General features: G+C 43.4%; 1 protein-coding gene across 4 annotated transcripts in view; it reads right to left on the reverse strand.

Moving 5' to 3' along the window:
- Positions 1–19,126, reverse strand: part of pikfyve (phosphoinositide kinase, FYVE finger containing) — a 180,198-nt gene that overhangs the window by 114,226 nt on the left and 46,846 nt on the right. For all 4 annotated transcript variants that reach the window (XM_085985714.1, XM_085985715.1, XM_085985713.1 and 1 more), the window contains exons 2-4: positions 15,802–15,982; positions 15,029–15,208; positions 9,095–9,213 (exon numbers count right to left, since the gene is read on the reverse strand). In XM_085985714.1, the coding sequence (XP_085841840.1) occupies positions 9,095–9,213; positions 15,029–15,208; positions 15,802–15,973 (471 nt within the window). In that variant the 5' untranslated portion in view covers positions 15,974–15,982. The remainder of the gene's footprint in view (positions 1–9,094; positions 9,214–15,028; positions 15,209–15,801; positions 15,983–19,126) is intronic.

Below are 19,126 nucleotides of genomic sequence, written 5' to 3' on the forward strand. Positions count from 1 at the left end.
CTTACCCTTTAATTAATATAAATTAAATCAAATCAAAGCCACTAATTACACTACAATTAAATGATATACTCGAGGGCCCTTGTTTACTAACACTCCCCACTACATAACAGAGACCTTAGAAACAATAACCACAAAAATTAAGACCTTCTAAACTTTATAAACTATTAACCTTAACCTGGCCGCACTCACCCAATCAGCTGCTTCCTCTTGCCCGCGTCACTTTGAATCGTGACGTGGCTCTGGAACACCGCCGCTGGTCTGCAAGATTGGTAAGCTTCCAACTCGCAGCACTCTGTTGAAACCGCATTTATGGCCGCTCCGCCTTCTCTCAGGTCCCGCTGCTGCTCCCACACAGGTCTGCCTTATCTACTTGTCCACAGATCCCTGAAGGTAGCAGGACATGTACTCCAAGGTCCATCTGATCTTTTGCACTACTCAGTGTCCTACCACTTATAGTGTATGCCCTTGCCTTGTTAGCTCTCCCCAAATGCACCACCTCACCCTTCTCCAGATTGAATTCCATTTGCCACTGTTCTGCCCACCTGACCAGTCCATTGATATCTTCCTGCAGTCGTCGTCTTCATTATCAACCATACGGCTAACTTTTGTCTCATCTGCAACTTCTTAATCATACTTCCTACATTCATTCCAAATCATTGATATACTGTATACCACAAAAAGCAAAGGACCCAGTACTAAGCCCTGTGGAACCCCACTGGAAACAGCCTTCCAGTCACAAAAACACCCTTCAACCATTACCCTTTGTTTCTTGCCTCGAGTCAATTTTGGATCCAACTTGCCACTTTGCCTTGCCTTATGTGGTCCTAATTTACCGTTGATACTTTTAGGAAGGTCAACTTACTTTAGTACAGTAACTAGACAAACACCATCAAAATTTCAAAAGTACTCTATAATGAAACAAATACACAAAAACAGAAACAGCTGCATCAATCTTTCCTGCAGCTAAATCAGCATACATCAATCTGAAGTGGAAGATGGCAGCCTTCACACGGCCCACTCTGTCAAGTGAGAAATCACGACTAATGCTATTCATTCCGGCGACCGAACATCGATCAACGATATCCCAGTCTTCAGAGCAACAACTCAAGCCACCATAACGGCCCTCTTCAGTGCCAAACAACATGCCAGATAGGTCCTGGAACAAATTTGTTTATGGGATGTGGGCATCGCTGACAAGGCCAGCATTTATTGCCCATCCCTAGTTGCCCTCGAGAAGGTGGTGGTGAGCCACCTTCTTGAACCGCTGCAGTCCATGTGATTAAGGTACTCCCACAGTGCTGTTAGGTATGGAGTTCCAGGATTTTGACCCAGCGACGATGAAGGATCGACGATATACTTCTAAGTCAGGATGGTGTGTGTCTTGGAGGTGGTGGTGTTCCCATGCGCCTGCTGCTCTTGTCCTTCTAGGTGGAAGAGGTCGCGGGTTTGGGAGGTGCTGCCGAAGAAGCCTTGGCGACTTGCTGCAGTGCATCTTGCAGATGGTACACACTGCAGCCACGGTACGCCGATGGCAGAGGGAGTGAATGTTTATGGTGGTGGATGGGGTGCCAAACAAACGGGCTGCTTTGTCCTGGATGGTGTCGAGCTTCTTGAGGTGTTGTTGCAGCTGCACTCATCCAGGCAAGTGGAGAGTATTCCATCACACTCCTTACTTGTTCACGTTCTCACACTCCAAGAAACCCAAGTCTCCATTGACCTACAGGCCAACCACTACCGTATCCATGGACAAAGCAACCCAGGACCTGCTCTGGCAGTACAACCAGTCGGGCAGGTTGTAGACTCAGCCAGATGCCAGCGGTGGATTGAGTGTGCTGAAGGTCTGGACTTCACACACTCTAGTTGCCATGCCTGGGCCCTACTACAACGCCTTGGAGCCACTAATCTGACAGAATATCGGATTTCAGGAGTCCGGCCCAACTCCATAGCCTCCAAACTGGCAGAGAGCACAAAAGGACTACTCGGCAAAAACACCAAGCAAGAGATCTATCGTCAACTACACCAGGCAATGACCTTAATCCCTCCACAAGACCCCACCGCCATCAGCACAGATGCAGTGAAGGAGGGTTTAGTCGCAATGAGGAAAGGGAAGGCGGCCGGCGGAGATGGTAATGCCCCCAGAATTATTTCTTCAACTAGACTCCGGGGGACTTCAATGGCTGGCAAAACTATACACCAAAAGCTTGGAATCAGGATGCATCCCAAAAGCATGGCGAGAGGGGATAGTCATTGCCATACTCAAACCGGGCAAACTGGCCGATGACCTGGGTAACTATAGACCGATATCACTCCAGTGCACGACCTACAACCTCCCAGAATGCATCATCTGTTACAGAATCAACCATCTCACTGAGTCAGTGATCCCGAAACAAGCGAGATTCTGGCCTAAATGCAGTTGCTGCGACCAAGTTTTGGCACTTGCAACATACACCAAGGCCAGGTTCCAGATGAAATCCAAGACCAGCGCAACCTTTGTAGGCCTGTCATCAGCCTATGACATGGTCTGGATTAAAGACCTGATGCTGAAGCGGGCAGGGAACATCACCTGCCTCAAAACACTGCCTGCTATGGATGATGCTGAGCAATAGATGGCTGCGTGTCCATTTGGGCAACAAAGTCAGCTTGCCCCGGTTCAACAACAGACTGCCACAAGGCTCAATACTCACGTCGATCCTCTTCAATGTCTACACGAGCGACATGCTGTCAACTAAGTCACAAATTTGCATATGCGGATGACCTTGCCCAGGCAACGCAAGCAGCCACTTTCAACGAGATCAAAAGAGATCAACGAGATCAAGTCCACCTTGAATGGGGTCCTAAACACCATGGAGGAATATTTCCAGAAATGGAGGATTAAGCCAATACCCCACAAAACAACAGTCACTGCATCCCATCTTGATAACAGGACCGCTAAGCACACCCTGAAAGTGACCTTCTGCGGCAATACTGTGCGACATGATCCCACGCCGACCTATCTCGGGGTGAAGCTGGACCGTACACTAACCTTCCACGACCACCTGAAGAAGTTAGCTGCCAAGACGAAGACAAGGGTCAACCTGTTCTAGAAACTGGCAAGCGCAAGCTGGGGAGCATCAGCGCTAAGGACATCAGCGATGGTCCTTGTGTACTCCGTAGTAGGATACTGTGCGGACCAGAAGTATGGACCAGAAGTTGCCACGCTCGACTTGTTGACGTCGAACTTAACACTGCAATGCGGTGCATCACTGGAACCCTCAAGTCGACCCCAACACCCTGGCTGCCCATGCTGCCGCATATCGCTCTCCCATCCATTCGTCGTGATGCCGCAACCCTCAGTGATGTCCAGCGAATCGTGGAAAACTAACATCTCCCCATCCACCAGGGTTTCAGCAACGTCCCTCACCACCGCATGAAGTTGCACAGCTCTTTTGGACCCACGCGCTTAACTTTCGACAATGCAACTTCAACCCTGGTGATGCTTGGAAAGCCGAATGGCGTTGACAAGTCGTCACAAACAAACACCTCATGGAAGATCCCTGGCTTCGATCTTCCGCAAAGCTTCTGGGCAAGCCTAAACCGTATCCGCACAAATCATGGCCGATGCGGATACTTGATGCAGAAATGGAGAATTAAAAACTCTCCAGTGTGCAACTGTGGTCACCCAGAACAGACCAGGGAACATATAACGACTCAATGTTGATTCACAAATACGAAGGAGGCAACACAGCAATACACTCCGCTACTCCTAACTTAACCACCTAAATGTAAAATTATAGTTGTTGCTCTACATCTACATGTGGCCTGCACAAAGTGGTCTTAAACAGAGTGTTAAAGTTGGAAATTTGGAGAGAGTGGGGAGGGCGGTGCTGCTTTTTGTCTCCAATACTTGTAATGGTTTGTGTTCCACGTAAGTATTTAATTTAGTCTACCTATAACTTAAACTAGATCTAGTAATTAGTTAAAAAACTATAAGCTAAGTTAATAAACACAAACTTTAATTAATTAAATAAATAAAACAAAGTTATATAGGGCTGGAATTGCAGGTGGTATGCCGCAACTGCAGCATATGGGAGTAAATGGAGAGCATCGCGATCCCGGATGACCACATCTGCAGCAAGTGTCTGCATTTCGAAGAATTCCAGTTCAGAGTTGTTGAGCTACAGTCCAAGGTGTAGACATTGCGGGGCATCAGGGAGGGGGAAATTACTTGGAAACTTTGATCCAGGAGGCAGTCACACCCCTTAGGTTAGGTAATGGTACAGATCTGGTTAGTGGTCAGGGACAGGAGGGTGTGACTGCGACTCAGGCAGTTAAGGGGGACCCCAGGTGCCGTGCTGGAGGAGCCTCAGCCTTTGCCCTTATCCAACAGGTACGAGGTTCTTGCTGCCTGTGTGGATGAGGGCAAAGTCACGTCCAAATTGGCATAGGGACAAGCAGATCAGAGAGTTAAATGCTTGGCACAAAGAGTGGTGTGGGAGGAAGGGGTTTCGATTCATGGGGCACTGGCACCAGTACTGGGAAAGAGGGAGCTGTACCATTAGGATGGCTTCCATTTAAAATGGGCTGGGATCAGTGTCCTGGTGAATCAAATAACTAGGGCTGTAGACAGGGCTTTAAACTAAAAAGCTTTGTGGGGGGGGGGGGGGGGGAAAGAGTGGTCAGGTGGGGGGAAATTTAGAAATCTAAAGAGAAAAATTAAGACAATAGAGCAGTGTAGCGTAGCGATTTGGGTAAAGATAAGCAGAGTGATAGGAAGGGAGTGTGTATTTAACTGTAATAGTGCATTAGCAAATAAGACAAAAGCAGGGAATAATGGTAAAAAGTTCAAATTAAAGGCTCTTTATCTGAATGCACGAAGCATTCATAACAAGATAGACAAATTAGTGGCACAAATAGAGATAAGTGAGTTTGATCTAATAGCCATTAGAGAGACATGGTTGCAAGGTGACCAAGGTTGGGAACGAAATATTCCAAGGTACTTGATGTTTAAAAAAGACAAGCAGAATGGAAACGATGGGGGGGGGTAGCCCTGATAAAAGGATGGCACAAGTACAGTAGTGAGAAAGGATCTTGGCTCCGAATATCAGGAAGTAGATCTAACTGAAATACGAATGGACATAAGAAACAACAAGGGGCAGAAAACACTGGTGGGAGTAGTTTATAGGCCCCCAAACAGTAGCTATACCATTGGACAGAGTATTAATCAACAAATAACAGGAGCTTATAACAAAATGTAACACAATAATCATGGGGGATTTTAATCTTCATATAGACTGGGCAAATCAAATTGGCAAACGTAGTCTGGAGGACGGGTTCATGGAATGCATTCGAGACAGCTTCCTAGGACAATACGTTGTGGAACCAAACAGGGAACAAGCTATTTTAGATCTTGTATTGTGTAACAGGGTTAATTCGTAATCTCATAGTAAAGGATCCTCTGGGGAAGCGTGATCATATGAATTTCGCATCGAGTTTGAGAGTGGCATACACAAATCCGAAACTAGAGTCTTAAACTTAATTAGAGCCAATTATATAGGTATGGTGAGGGTCGAGTTGGCTAAAGTAGATTGGGAAATTAGATTAAATGGTACAGGAAACTTTGGTTTATCCGGAGGTTGTATGTCCGGAAACCTCGATCTACCGGCAGAAATCAGGAGCCGTTTTGTTAGGTTGTTTTTCTTCTCGTGGCTTTGTTTTCAACAGTCGGGCTCTGGAAAGTCTCTCTGAAGCTGTTGTTAAGCTAGAGATGCTTCCAAGGTACGGGCCGACTGTTTACAAGCTGTTGCTAAGCAACAGTGTTTGCTGTCAGATACGGAGATGAAAACCTCCGTATGCTCCAACATTAACTTTGTATGTCCGGCAGTTTTGATAGATCGGCAACAGCTCGGTCCCGTCAGTGCCGGATATAACAAAGTTTCCTGTATGATGGTAAATAAGCAGTGGCAAATATTTAAAGAAATATTCCAAAATTCTCAACAAATATACATTCCATTGAGAAAACTCCATGGGAAGAGTGATCTATCCATGGCTAATTAAAGAAGTTAAGGATAGTATTAGATTTAAAAGAGGAGGCTTTTAAGGTCACGAAGAATAGTATCAAGCCTGAGGATTGGGAGAGCTTTAGAAACCAGCAAAGGATGACCAAAAATTGAGAGAGAAAATAGAATGAGAGTAAACTAGCAAAAAAGATAAAAACAGATTGTAAGAACTTCTACAAGTATGCAAAAAGGAAGAGAGCAGTAAAAATAAGCGTTGGTCCCTTAGAGGTTGAGACAGGAGAAATTATAATGGGGAATAAGGAAATGGCAGAGACATTAAACAAATATTTTATATGTCTTCACAGTAGAAGACAAACAGCATACCAAAAATAGTGGGGAATCAAATGACTAATGAGAGTGAGGAACTTAAAGTAATTAATATCAGCCAAGAAAAAGTACTAGAGAAACTAATGGGTCTAAAAGTCGACAAATCCCGATGGCCTATATCCTCGGGTTCTAAAAGAGCTGGTGAATGCATTGGTTGTGATCTTCCAAAATTTCCTAGATTCTGGAATGGTCCCAGTGGATTGGAAGGTAGAAAATGTAACCCCGCTATTCAACAAAGGAGGGAGGGAGAAAACGGGGAACTATAGGTCAGTTAGCCTGACATCAGTCATCAGGAAAATGCTGGAATCCATTACAGTATTAAGGAAGTGGTAACAGGGCACTAAAAAATCATAATATGATTAGGCAGAGTTAACAATGTTTTATGAAAGGGAAATCGTGCTTTAACAAATTTATTAGTGTTTTTGGAGGATGTAACAAGCAGGGTAAAGGAGAACCTGTGGATGTAGTATATTTGGATATCCAAAAGGCAATCGATAAGGTGCCACATAAAAGGTTGTTACGGAAGATGTAACTAATGGGGTGCCACAAGGATCAGTGCTGGGGCCTCAGCTATTTACAATCTATATTAATGACCTAGATGAAGGGACCGAGTGTAATGTATCCAAGTTTGCTGACGATACAAAGCTAGGTGGGAAAGTAAGCTGCGAGGGGGACACAAAGTGCCTGCAAAGGGATATAGACAGGTTAAGCGAGTGGGCAAGAAGGTGGCAGATGGAGTGGGGAAATGTGAGGTTATTTACTTTGGTAGGAAGAACAGTAAAACAGAATATTTTTTAAATGGTGAGAAACTATTAAATGTTGGTGTTCAGAGATTTAGGTGTCCTCGTACAAGAAACAGAGTTAGCATGCAGGTACAGCAAGCAATTAGGAAGGCAAATGCCATGTTGGCCTTTATTGCAAGGGGATTGGAGTACAAGAGTAAGGAAGTCTTGCTACAATTGTACAGGCCTTTGGTGAGACCACACCTGGAATACTGTTTGCAGTTTTGGTCTCCGTACCCAAGGAAGGATAGACCTACTTTAAAGTGGGTGCAACGAAGGTTCACTAGAATGATTCCTGGGATGAGAGGGTTGTCCTATGAGGAGGATCGAGTAGATTGGGCCTATACTCTCGGGAGTTTAGAAGACCGAGAGGTGATCTCATTGAAATATACAAGATTCTGGGGGGGATTGACAGGATAGATGCCGAGAGGTTGTTTCGCCTGGCTGGAGAGTTTAGAATTCGGGAGCATAGTCTCAGGATAAGGGGGTCAGCCATTTAAGACTGAGATAAAGAGGAATTGCTTCACTCAGAAGGTTGTGAAACTTTGGAATTCTCTACCCCAAAGGACTGTGAATGCTGAATCATTGAGTATATTTATGACCGAGATAGACAGATTTTTGGACTCTAGGGAATCAAGGGATATGGGGATCAGGCGGGAAAGTGGAGTTGAGGTGAAGATCAGCCATGATCTTATTGAATGGCAGAGCAGGCTCGAGGGGCCTATTCCTGCTCCTAATTCTTATATCCTTATTATGTACATTAGCCATATGAAGTAGTATTATTAATCTGAAGCACACTATTTGAAATTCTAACAAATGGGCCTAGTAAACCCAAATGTTTGAAACCCTAAGTCACTATCTAAATAATTGTTATTTCATAGACTATGTTACTTCATGTTATCATCAGAAGATCTGCTTCAATGTTAACACAACATCAAGCTCACCAATAGTCTTTGCTCAATTTTGGACATTACTCCGCAGTCCATTAACAAAGGTGAAGAAATAAATTCAGATCTTTAAACTATTGAGCATTACAATTTGATCAACAGGATTGAATGCTAGGCAGAATACAGGTTCTCTCAATTAGTGTAGCACATTCATTGTTATTCTTCCTGTGCTATTGAGGCACATAAGGCAGTAGCAGATCAATGCCAGACAATTCTATCTTGGGCTTTTGCCTCCAGCTCCCCTAGTTGCAAGTGCACTGCAGCCTCATCCATTATTGTATTGCTTGGAGTTCCTCTTGGTCAATCTTTTGCTCTTCGCCCCCTTGGCTTCCAATTCCATGTCCACTTAGGGATCCTTGCATCAGACATTCTCAGAATGAGACCAATTGAAGTCCATCTTCTCTCCTGGATTGTTATAGGCAATAGTGGCATCTGCATTCTCTGAAGTACACTTTCCCTTTTCTCGGAGTAGGCCAACAATGGCCGCCCTAATTCTGTTGAGAGCAATTGTACCAAAGAACTTAGTAATGTTACACCACAGCAGTTGCTACAATCACTTCCGTTCCCACTTCTTGGGAAGCTTGGTAACAATTCCTTTTGTCCAAACTTTTGGTGTTTCCCCACACAATTAACTAAACGTAGGATGGCAATCAAGTTCTCTTCTCCACTTTCCTTGAGTAATTCTGCATTAATGTGTTCCTCTTCGGGTGGCTTGTTGTTCTTTAAGTTTGCTATGGCGGATCTCAGATCATCCGCTGACTATTTCATGGAAATGCTCTGCCTACCTCCTCTTTATATCTTCCAGTTTGGTTACGAGCTTAATTTTGATGGAACCTTTTCTGTGGTGCTTAGTCTCTTGCAAGTTTCTATGTAATCCTTTTGAGCGTCCCCATATATCTCCCCTTACTTTACCCATTCCTGCCTCTTGAGCTTGTTTTTTTCTTTTGCCTTTATGCGCTGCATTAGATTCATAACCTAACTCCTTGTTTACTATATACTGTACCTGGCTTTTGCCCTCCATTATTTCTTTCAGGCGCTTTAAAACCGTAGTAAGGCTCCTCAGTTGTACTGCTGTTCGAGGATCATGGCTCCCCATAGACACATCTGGTTTTCTGTGACCATCTAATTAATAAACCAAAAACAATCTTAAACATAACAAGTTAGAACAAGAAACACGCTATTTTTGAGTAGAACAGCCTTTATTTATAGTACCTTTTTATTTTGTAAGCCAAGCTGTTCAGGAGCTGGATGCTTTGTAATTTTTCTTCTTAAAACCATTCTGGGATATATGCCAGTTTGAACGAATACCTTGTTTAATGTGGCAGATGGGAGCTAAATCAATGCTCCTGTTCACGGTTAATGGCACAACTCCAAAATTAGGTAGTTGCCCACATGAAAAGATAACTTGGAAGACAAGTAACATTAGACCATTGTTGTACATTTCCTACTACCTTCGTTGATCGATATCTCCAACCATTTCACCTCCCTAGGCTATTGGGTGGGAGAGACACCCATTCATACCTCACCACCAACAATGGCCGAAATTGGAAACACACTTTGTGGAATACAACAGCTATGAAACGATGCCCCATTAGGAATAAAAATAAGTTGTATCATCACTGGAAGGTATATTACACACTATAACATTGCAGGTCTTTCAGCTCAATATGAGAATTGAGTAAACCACAGGAGTTTGAAGGCAATAATTAGTCCTGCATGTTTCAAAAATACAAATTGAGAGAACCGCTGTTGAAAAGAGAGGGAAAGCACACTGATACAACTCTTTTGGGGGTTTGGGAAGAGTACCCACTGTGAAGTGTAATATTTTAGGTTCCAAGAGATATTGGGCAACACTGATCAGCCCACTCACATGCACTAGCTCTGAAAGATATTGCCTCTATTGTAACTGGTTTAGGGATTGGAAGGAAGGTCACCTTAAAGCCTGGTCACTACTTCCCCCATTGAAGATGTAGGTATTGCAGATGGCATCCTTAGATCATACAGCATTCAGAATCCCCAATATAGGACAGCGAGAGAGAGTAAACCTGTCATCTAGGAAAATAAGCACGCTTGGCAATAACATGCCAACATCACTGATGTGACAACATTTTAACATTTCTAAATCCATTTCATACAATGTTTCAAAATAGCTAAAGGTGAAGTGGAAGGTGTGTAGCCTTACTAAATTTCAAAATGAAGACCAATGCTGAGGTGGTTCTATAAATCAGTCAGAATACATGGATTTTATGGTAGGTACTAATAAATTTACATGATCAGAGCAGTATTCGGTATACCAGACAAGCACGATAGAAAAACACCAGTTTCCAATACAACAACTTGCATTTATAACACGCCTTTAACGTAGTAAAACGTTCCAATATGCTTCACAGGAGCGTTATCAGACAAAATTTGAAACCGAGCCACAGAAGGAGACATTAGGACAGGTGGGGTGATGGAAATACAAAATCTTTCACCATTGTGTACTTAATCAGAATTATGAAACACTGAAACTTCAGAGACCTTTGGGCTGTGTAAGTACAACAGAATTTTCTCTTCTTCAGTTCTAACTGGAGATCTGAAGTCCATGGGGGGCCAGGGGAGCCAGGAAATTTGTTTCACCTATATGTAATATTGCATCTTTAAGGTGAAAAGAATGTTGCATGTTTCAATGAGATCACCTCTCACTCTTCTAAACTCGAGAGAATATAGGCCTAGTCTACTCAATCTATCCTCATTGGACAATCCCACCCCCCATCCCAGGAACCAGTCTGGTGAATCTTTGTTGCACTCCCTCTATGGCAAGTATATCCTTCCTTAGGTAAGGAGACCAAAACTGTACACAATACGCCAGGTGTGATCTCACCAGGGCCCTATATAATTGCAGTAAGGTGTCTTTACTCTTGTACTCAAATCCTCTTGTAATAAAGGCCAACATACCATTTGCTTTCTTAATTGCTTGCTGTACCTGCATGTTAACTTTCAGTGATTCGTGTACAAGGACACCCAGGTCCCTCTGGACACCAACATTTCCCAATCTCTTACCGTTTAAAAAGTACTCTGCTTTTCTATTTTTCCTACCAAAGTGGATAACTTCACATTTCGCCACATAAGCCCAGAAATTCGGGTCCCCACGCGTGAGTACGCACTGGTTACTCACGCGTAGGCCCAACGAAAGTGCCGGTTTCGTGCATGCACTGCGCATGCGCGGGAAACCGGAACTTCCGTTCCCTTGAAAGAAGGGGTTGACAGGTGGAACGCGTGTGCCGGAGAGGCAGCGCGTGCGCATCGAACTTACGTTTTTTTTGCAGGTTTCTCCAGAAGGGTAAGTCTCCAGCAGTTACACTTTTAAAAAGCAGGCACAAGGCCTGCTTTTAACAAGGTAAGTGGTGAATTAATTAAAATGAAAACATTTTTCCCCACAGGTTTATTATTTTTAAATACTTTAAAGAAAGGTAAGTTTATTTTTAGCCCCGTTAGAAAATGTAATTAATTTTTTCAAAAATTTAAATTGTTTAAAATAGTTATTTCATGTAATTTATAGTTATTTAAAAAAATGTGATGTTTCATTTTTAATTTATTTGAAGTTTTAGTTATGTTTTGGGGCTTATAGTATTTATAGGTTTGACAGCTCTTCCTGTCAAATTCATGAATGAAGCATTCCCTGCTACCATTGGCTCTCCATGGCCCACGTGATCCCAGGGGACGCTTCGAACTAACTGTGCCCCTGGGATACGCAAACACTGCGCGCCGGCAGTTGGAGGAGGCCCAGGATCGGAATACCACGTGGGCCCACAGCTCAACAGCCGGCGTGCAAGGCAAGTGCAGGTCGGAGGCTTGCACCCGCAGGAAGCCTCCGACCCGAATTTCTGGGCCATTATATTCCATTTGTCATGTTTTTGCCCACTCACTTAGCCTGTCTATATCCCCTTGAAGCTTCCTTGCATCCTCCTCACAACTTACATTTCCACCCAGCTTTGTACCATCAGCAAACTTGGATATATTACATTTGGTCCTCTCATCCAAATCATTGATATAGATTGTGAATAACAAAGGCCCAAGCACTGATCCTTGCGGTACACCACTAGTTACAGCCTGCCAACCCAAAAATGACCCGTTTATTCCTACTCTGTTTTCTGTCTGTTAACCAATTCTCAATCCATGCTAGTATATTAGTCCCAATTCCACGAGCCCTAATTTTGTTTAATAACCTCTTGTGTGACACCTTATCGAATGCCTTCTGAATATCCAAATACACCACATCCACTGGTTCCCCCTTATCGATTCTGCTAGTTACAACCTCAAAAAATTCTAACAGATTTGTCAAACATGATTTCCCTTTCATAAATCCGTGTTGACTCTGCCGAATCCCATTATTATTTTCTAAGTGCCCTGTTACCACGTCCTTAATAATAGATTCTAGCATTTTCCCTACTACTGATGTCAGGCTAACTGGTCTGTAGTTCCCCGTTTTCTCTCTTCCCTCCTTTCTTAAATAGTGGGGTTACATTTGCTACCTTCCAATCTGCAGGAACCGTTCCAGAATCTATGGAATTTTGGAAAATGACAACAAATGCATGAACTATCTCTATAGCCACCTCTTTCAAAACCCTAGGAGGTAGGCCATCAGGTCCAGGGAATTTATCAGCTTTCAGTCCCATTAATTTCTCCGGCACTATTTTTTTTACTAATACTAATTTTTTTTACAGTTCCTCATTCTTGCTGGAGCCTTGGTTCTCCACTATTTCTGGGAAGTTTTTTGCGTCTTCTTCCGTGAAGATAGACACAAAGTATTTGCTTAATTTCTCTGCCATTTCCTTATTCCCCATTATAATTTCTCCTGTCTCAGCCTGTAAGGGATCCACATTCACTTTTGCTAATCTTTTCGTTTTTACATACCTATAGAAGTTTTTACAGTCTGTTTTTATGTCTCTCGCTAGTTTACTCTCATTCTATTTTCCCTTTATCAATTTCTTGGTCCTCCTTTGCTGAATTCTAAAATCCTCCCAATCCTCAGGCTTACTACTCTTTTTGGCAACATTATAAGCCTCTTCCTTTGATCTAATACTATCTTTAACTTCTCTTGTTAGCCACGGTTGGACCACTTTTCCTGTGGGGTTTTTGTGCCTTAAAGGAAAGTATATTTGTTGTAAATTATGTATTCATTCTTTAAATGCTAGCCATTGCTTGTCTACCATCATACCTTTTAATGTAGCCAACTCACCCCTCATACCTACGTATTCACGCCCTCCACCACCGGCGTACCGTGGCTGCAGTGTGTACCATCAGCAAGATGCACTGCAGCAACTCACCTAGGTTTCTTTGGCAGCACCTCCAAAACCCGCGATCTCTACCACCTAGAAGGACAAGGGCAGCAGGCACATGGGACCACCACCACCTGCAAGTTCCCCTCCAAGTCACACATCATCCTGACTTGGAAATATATCGGTGTTCCTTCATCATCGTTGGTCAAAATCCTGGAACTCCCTCCCCAACAGCACTGTGGGAATACCTTCACCACACAGACTGCAGTGGCTCCAGATGGCGGCTCACCACCACCTTCTCAAGGGAATCTAGGGATGGGCAATAAATGCTGGTCTTGCCAGCGACACCCACATCCCATGAACGAATAAAAAAAAACAATGCTGATCCTTGGGCTTAGAGATCTGAGTTATTGGAAAGACTGGAGAAATTTGGGCTTTTCATCCTTGAAAGGAGGCATTGGAGAGTTGTTCTGAGAGGTATATAATGGCACGGAAAAGGTAAATCTGTAAAATGACTTTAAATTAAGCTGCAAAAGTGGGACAAGGGGCCAATGGTTCAAACTAGTAAAAGGGAAAGCCAGGGCTGATATCAGGAAGTTTTACTTCTTACAAAGTGCGATCAATACATGAAATGAACTCCTGGATATTGATCACTCGAGAACCAATTGAATGCTGCAGTGGGGAACGTTGAGGTCATTCTGGACAACAAGAGCTGACTGACCTTCCTCATTCATAATTATTTTATGATCTATCCTTACTTACATGATGGACTCTTTGAATCGCTTTGAGATTTGGGACCAAGTAGGTTCTCTTCTCCTTTAAAAGGGTCAATTCATTTGCCAACTGTGAAATATATAACTTAGAGCCCAAGTAGGATGTAATATTTATATGTGCCCATTTTAGATCACAGCATCACGCCTTGCCAATCGGTTAGCGTCTCACATTTCAAGCTTATTGAAACAAGATGCAACTCTTAAGAGAAGAAACATGGTTGTTTTTACACTACGGAACTGCTTTTAATGGATACAGTTCAGTAATTGTCACAATTCCTGTGATCAACTCACTGTTGAAGGCAATCCTGTAGTGTAAATGAAGCATTAAAGATTCAAGTGTACTAGGTCTATATTATTCTATGTTTAGCATCATAGACAGAAAATACATCTGAATCAGCACATCATGCTCAAGAGCTGAGGTGAGGGCTCGCTGCTAGAAGAGCGCAGATTAAATGATTTACAAAATGACTCAAATTTATCCAGTCATCAAATTAAAGAGGTAACATATTTTGTCACCATATCATTTAACATTTAAATTAAAATTGACAGTTACATGCTGTGCTACCAAACCATTTTAATTATAGAACACAGTCTGTCATTTTGTGTTAATAATGATCACAATTAGAGCTGTACGAAACTGCAGCACTTTATAAATAACTGAACACGCAGATGCATAGCTGCTTTGTAACACCTCTTTTTTTCCTAAGCCATCAATATAATAATTCCTTTAAAGAGACTCATGAAAGGAAGCTCTGGTAGTAGTGCTGAGCAGCAAGTGGAAAAAAAGTACACACCCGTCACGTGATTCAAAATTTAAACAAAATATGATGGCGATGAGCAATGCCTTGTATGCAATTTACAACACTCGTTAAAATAATTAAATTAAATCATTAGCTTTTTTACCTGCGCCTTGAGATTTGACTATTGAGGCACTAGATGCTCTTCGTGTGTTTTCTGCTGTGCGTTGCTTTTTGTAGGTCGGTGGCGATCTTAAATATGTTCGCCCATCATTTTGGTGGTTGGACCAATTTACTCCTGTACCCTGTGGTTCACTCTGGGGCGAAGAGTTGAGTCTCCCATCATCTAATGTTTGGGGGGAGGGGGGGGAAGCAAGATAACAAAAGGAGGCTATTTTATAGTCTATACAAAAATACTTCCAAAGTAACAATTGATTTTACAACCAATACACAGCTTTAAAGAAAAACATTTCCAAATTAATGACAAACATTGCCAATTTTTCATCTCTATAGCATTGAGCTGCTTACTTTTAGTTCCCATATTCTGCAATATCCACACTAAATTGTTTTTTTCACTACTTTATTCTTTCCTCTTGCACTTAGGAAATTATCCCTAACTATCAGGATTGAACAGTGTATATGGTATCAACAACTCTACTTCTGGCTGTTACCAAAAGACGCTGAGAATGATGTATGCTAATAATGACACTCCTTACTCCATGCACCTCACCTGCATGAGCTGGCTGACATTAAGGGATGGGGGGGGGGGGGGGGGGGGGGCGCGAAATGATGAGGAAAATATAGAAGCCTCGGTATGGTTATTTGCAGAAGCTGAGAATAAACTTCATGTCTTGGGCACTTTGTTTACAGCACATTAATGTACCACCAGACTGCTGTTAGCACTTCAGCAAGCTTATCAGAAAAATTAGTGGTTCTCACCTTTGTTAAAACGGAAAAGGCTTACAAAGGAGCTATAGGCTGATCTGAAGGGGGGTTCTTCTTGATCTGGAGTCAGAGGCTTAAAATGGGTGAGATGAGATGGGCTTGTAGAAGAGCGAGACTGTTCATTCCGAAGATCCACAGCAAATGTGATCTTCTCCTCTGCTGCCATCACATGCACCTGGAATAGAAAGAGAGATTAGATTCCATCAAAAATTAGAAATTAAACAAACTTGGGGGTGGGGGGGTTAAACTAACTTGGCAGGGGGATGGGATACGGAGTGGAGCAAAAGTAGGGGGTGATGCACAGCCAAATATAGAGGAAAAAACAAGTCAGCCTGGAAGGCAGAGTAAATATGTAACGGCACAAGGGAGTATGGCAAGGCTGGATGGCATTTATTTTAATGCAAGGAGTCTTGCGAGTAAGGCAGATGAATTGAAGGTGTTGATGAACATATGGGAGTATGATATTGTTGCTATCACAGAGACATGGTTGAGGGAGGGGCAGGACTGGCAGCTCAATATTCCGGGGTATAGAATCTTCAGGCGAGACAGAGGGGGGTGTAAAAGAGGTGGGGCTGTCGCAATATTAATCAAGGAGTCAATTACTGCTGTAAGGAGGGATGATATCTTAGAAGGTTCCTCTGATGAGGCCATATGGGTAGAACTTAAAAACAAAAAGGGGGCAAGCACTTTGCTGGGAGTGTACGATAGGCCCCCAAACAGTCAGGGGGAGATAGAGGAACAGATGTGTAGGCAAATCTCAGAGAAGTGTAGAAATAATAGGGTAATAATAGTAAGCAATTTCAACTTCCCCAATATTAACAGGGATAGTCAGAGTGTGAAAGGCTTAGAGGGTGTGGAATTCTTAAAGTGCATCCAGGAGAGCTTTTTGAGCCAGCATGTGGAAAGTCCTACAAGAGAGGGGGTGGTACTGGACCTAATTCTAGGGAATGTAGCGGGGCAAGTGGTAGAAGTGTCAGTAGGAGAGCATTTTGGTGACAGTGACCATAATTCGGTGAGATTTAAGGTAGTCATGGAAAAGGACAAAGATGGACCGGAAATAAAGGTTCTAAATTGGGGGAAGGCCGATTTTAATATGATAAGGCAGGATTTGGCCAAAGTGGACTGGGATCAGCTACTTGTAGGAAAATCCACATCAGAGCAGTGGGAGTCTTTCAGAAAGGAAATTGAGAGAGTACAATGCCAACATGTTCCCATAAAGGTCAAGGGTGGGACCAACAAACCCAGGGAACCCTGGATGTCAAGGTATATAAAAGAATGGATTAGGAAAAAAAGGGAGGCTTTTGGCAGATACAAAGAACTAAAAACAGTGGAAGCCCTAGAGGAGTATAAAAAGTGCAAGGGGGTACTTAAAAATGAAATTAGGAGAGCGAAGAGGGGGCTTGAAAAAACACTGGCGGGCAAAATAAACGAAAATCCCAAGGTGTTTTAAAAGTATATTAAGAGCAAGAGGATAACAAGTGAAAGAGTAGGGCCCATTAGGGATCAAAGTGGCAATCTGTGTGTAGAGCCGGAAGATGTAGGTGAGGTTTTAAATGAATATTTTGCATCTGTGTTCACTATGGAGAAGGACGATGTAGGCATAGAAATCAGGCATGGGGTTGTGATATATTTGAACAAATTAGTATTGAGAGGGAGGAGGTACTAGCGGTTTTAGTGGGCTTAAAAGTAGATAAATCCCCAGGCCCTGATGAGACGTATCCCAGGCTGCTGTGTGAGGCAAGGGAGGAGATTGCAGGGGCTCTGACACAAATTTTCAGAACCTCTCTGGCTACAGGGGAGGCGCCAGAGGACTGGAGAACAGCTAACGTAGTACAGGAAACTTTGTGCTATCCGGCACCGACGGGACCGAGCTGTTGCCATTCCCTCAAAACTGCCGGACAAACCAGCGTTAATGTTGAAGCATACGGAGCTTTTCAGCTCCGTATCTGGCAACAAATACTGTTGCTTAGCAACAGCTTCTAAACAGTCGGCCGTACCTTGGAAGCGTCTCTGTCGCTTAGCAACAGCTTCAGAGAGACTTTGCAGAGCCTGACTGTTGGAAAAAAAACGGCTCCTGATTTTTGCTGGTGGCTCAAGCTTGCCGGACATTTAGCCTCCGGACAACACAAAGTTTCCTGTATCATTATTCAAGAAGGGTAGTAGGGATAAACCAGGGAATTACAGGCCAGTGAGCCTAACATCAGTGGTAGGGAAATTATTGGAAAAAATTCTGAGGGACAGAATTAGTCTCCACTTGGAAAGGCAAGGATTAATCAGGGATAGTCAGCATGGCTGTCAGGGGGCGATCATGTCTGCCCAATTTGATTGAATTTTTTGAGGGGATGACTAGGTGTGTGGATGAGGGTAGTGCAGTTGATGTAGTCTACATGGACTTTAGTAAGGCTTCTGACAAAGTCCCACATGGGAGACTGGTCAAGAAGGTAAGAGCCCATGGGATCCAGGGCAATTTGACACGTTGGATCCAAAATTGGCTTAGTGGCAGGAGGCAGAGGGTGATGGTCGAAGGTTGTTTTTGTGACTGGAAGCCTGTGTCCAGTGGTGTACCGCAGAGATCGGTGCTGGGTCCTTTGCTGTTTGTAGTGTACATTAATGATTTAGATATGAATGTAGGAGGTATGATCAGTAAGTTCGCAGATGACACAAAAATTGGTGGAGTGGTAAATAGCGAGGAGGGAAGCCTCAGGCTACAGGACGATATGGACGGGTTAGTTAGATGGGCAGAACAGTGGCAAATGGAATTTAACCCTGAAAAGTGTGAGGTGGTGCATTTTGGGAGGACTAAAAAGGCAAGGGAATACACAATGAATGGTAGGACCCTAGGAAGGACAGAGGATCAGAAGGACCTTGGTGTGCATGTACATAGATCCCTGAAGGCAGCAGGACAGGTAGATAAGGTGGTTAGAAAGGCATATGGGATACTTGCCTTCATTAGCCGAGGCATAGAATATAAGAGCAGGGTCGTTGTGATGGAGCTGTACAAAACGCTAGTTAGGCCACAGCTGGAATACTGTGTGCAATTCTGGTTGCCACACTATAGGAGAGATGTGATTGCATTGGAGAGGGTGCAGAGGAGATTCACCAGGATGTTATCTGGGCTGGAGCGCTTCAGCTATGAGGAGAGACTGGACAGGCTGGGGTTGTTTTCCTTAGAGCAGAGAAGGCTGAGAGGGGACCTGTTTGAGGTGTACAAAATTATGAGGGGCATAGATAGGGTAGATAGAAAGGAACTTTTCCTCTTAGTAGAGGGGTCAATAACATGGGGACATAGTTTCAAGGTAAGGGGCAGGAGGTTTAGAGG

This window comes from Somniosus microcephalus, chromosome 4 (genome assembly GCF_052327205.1).
Source record: "Somniosus microcephalus isolate GS21.2 chromosome 4, FLI_Smic_1.0, whole genome shotgun sequence".
Classification (NCBI taxonomy): Eukaryota; Metazoa; Chordata; class Chondrichthyes; order Squaliformes; family Somniosidae; genus Somniosus; species Somniosus microcephalus.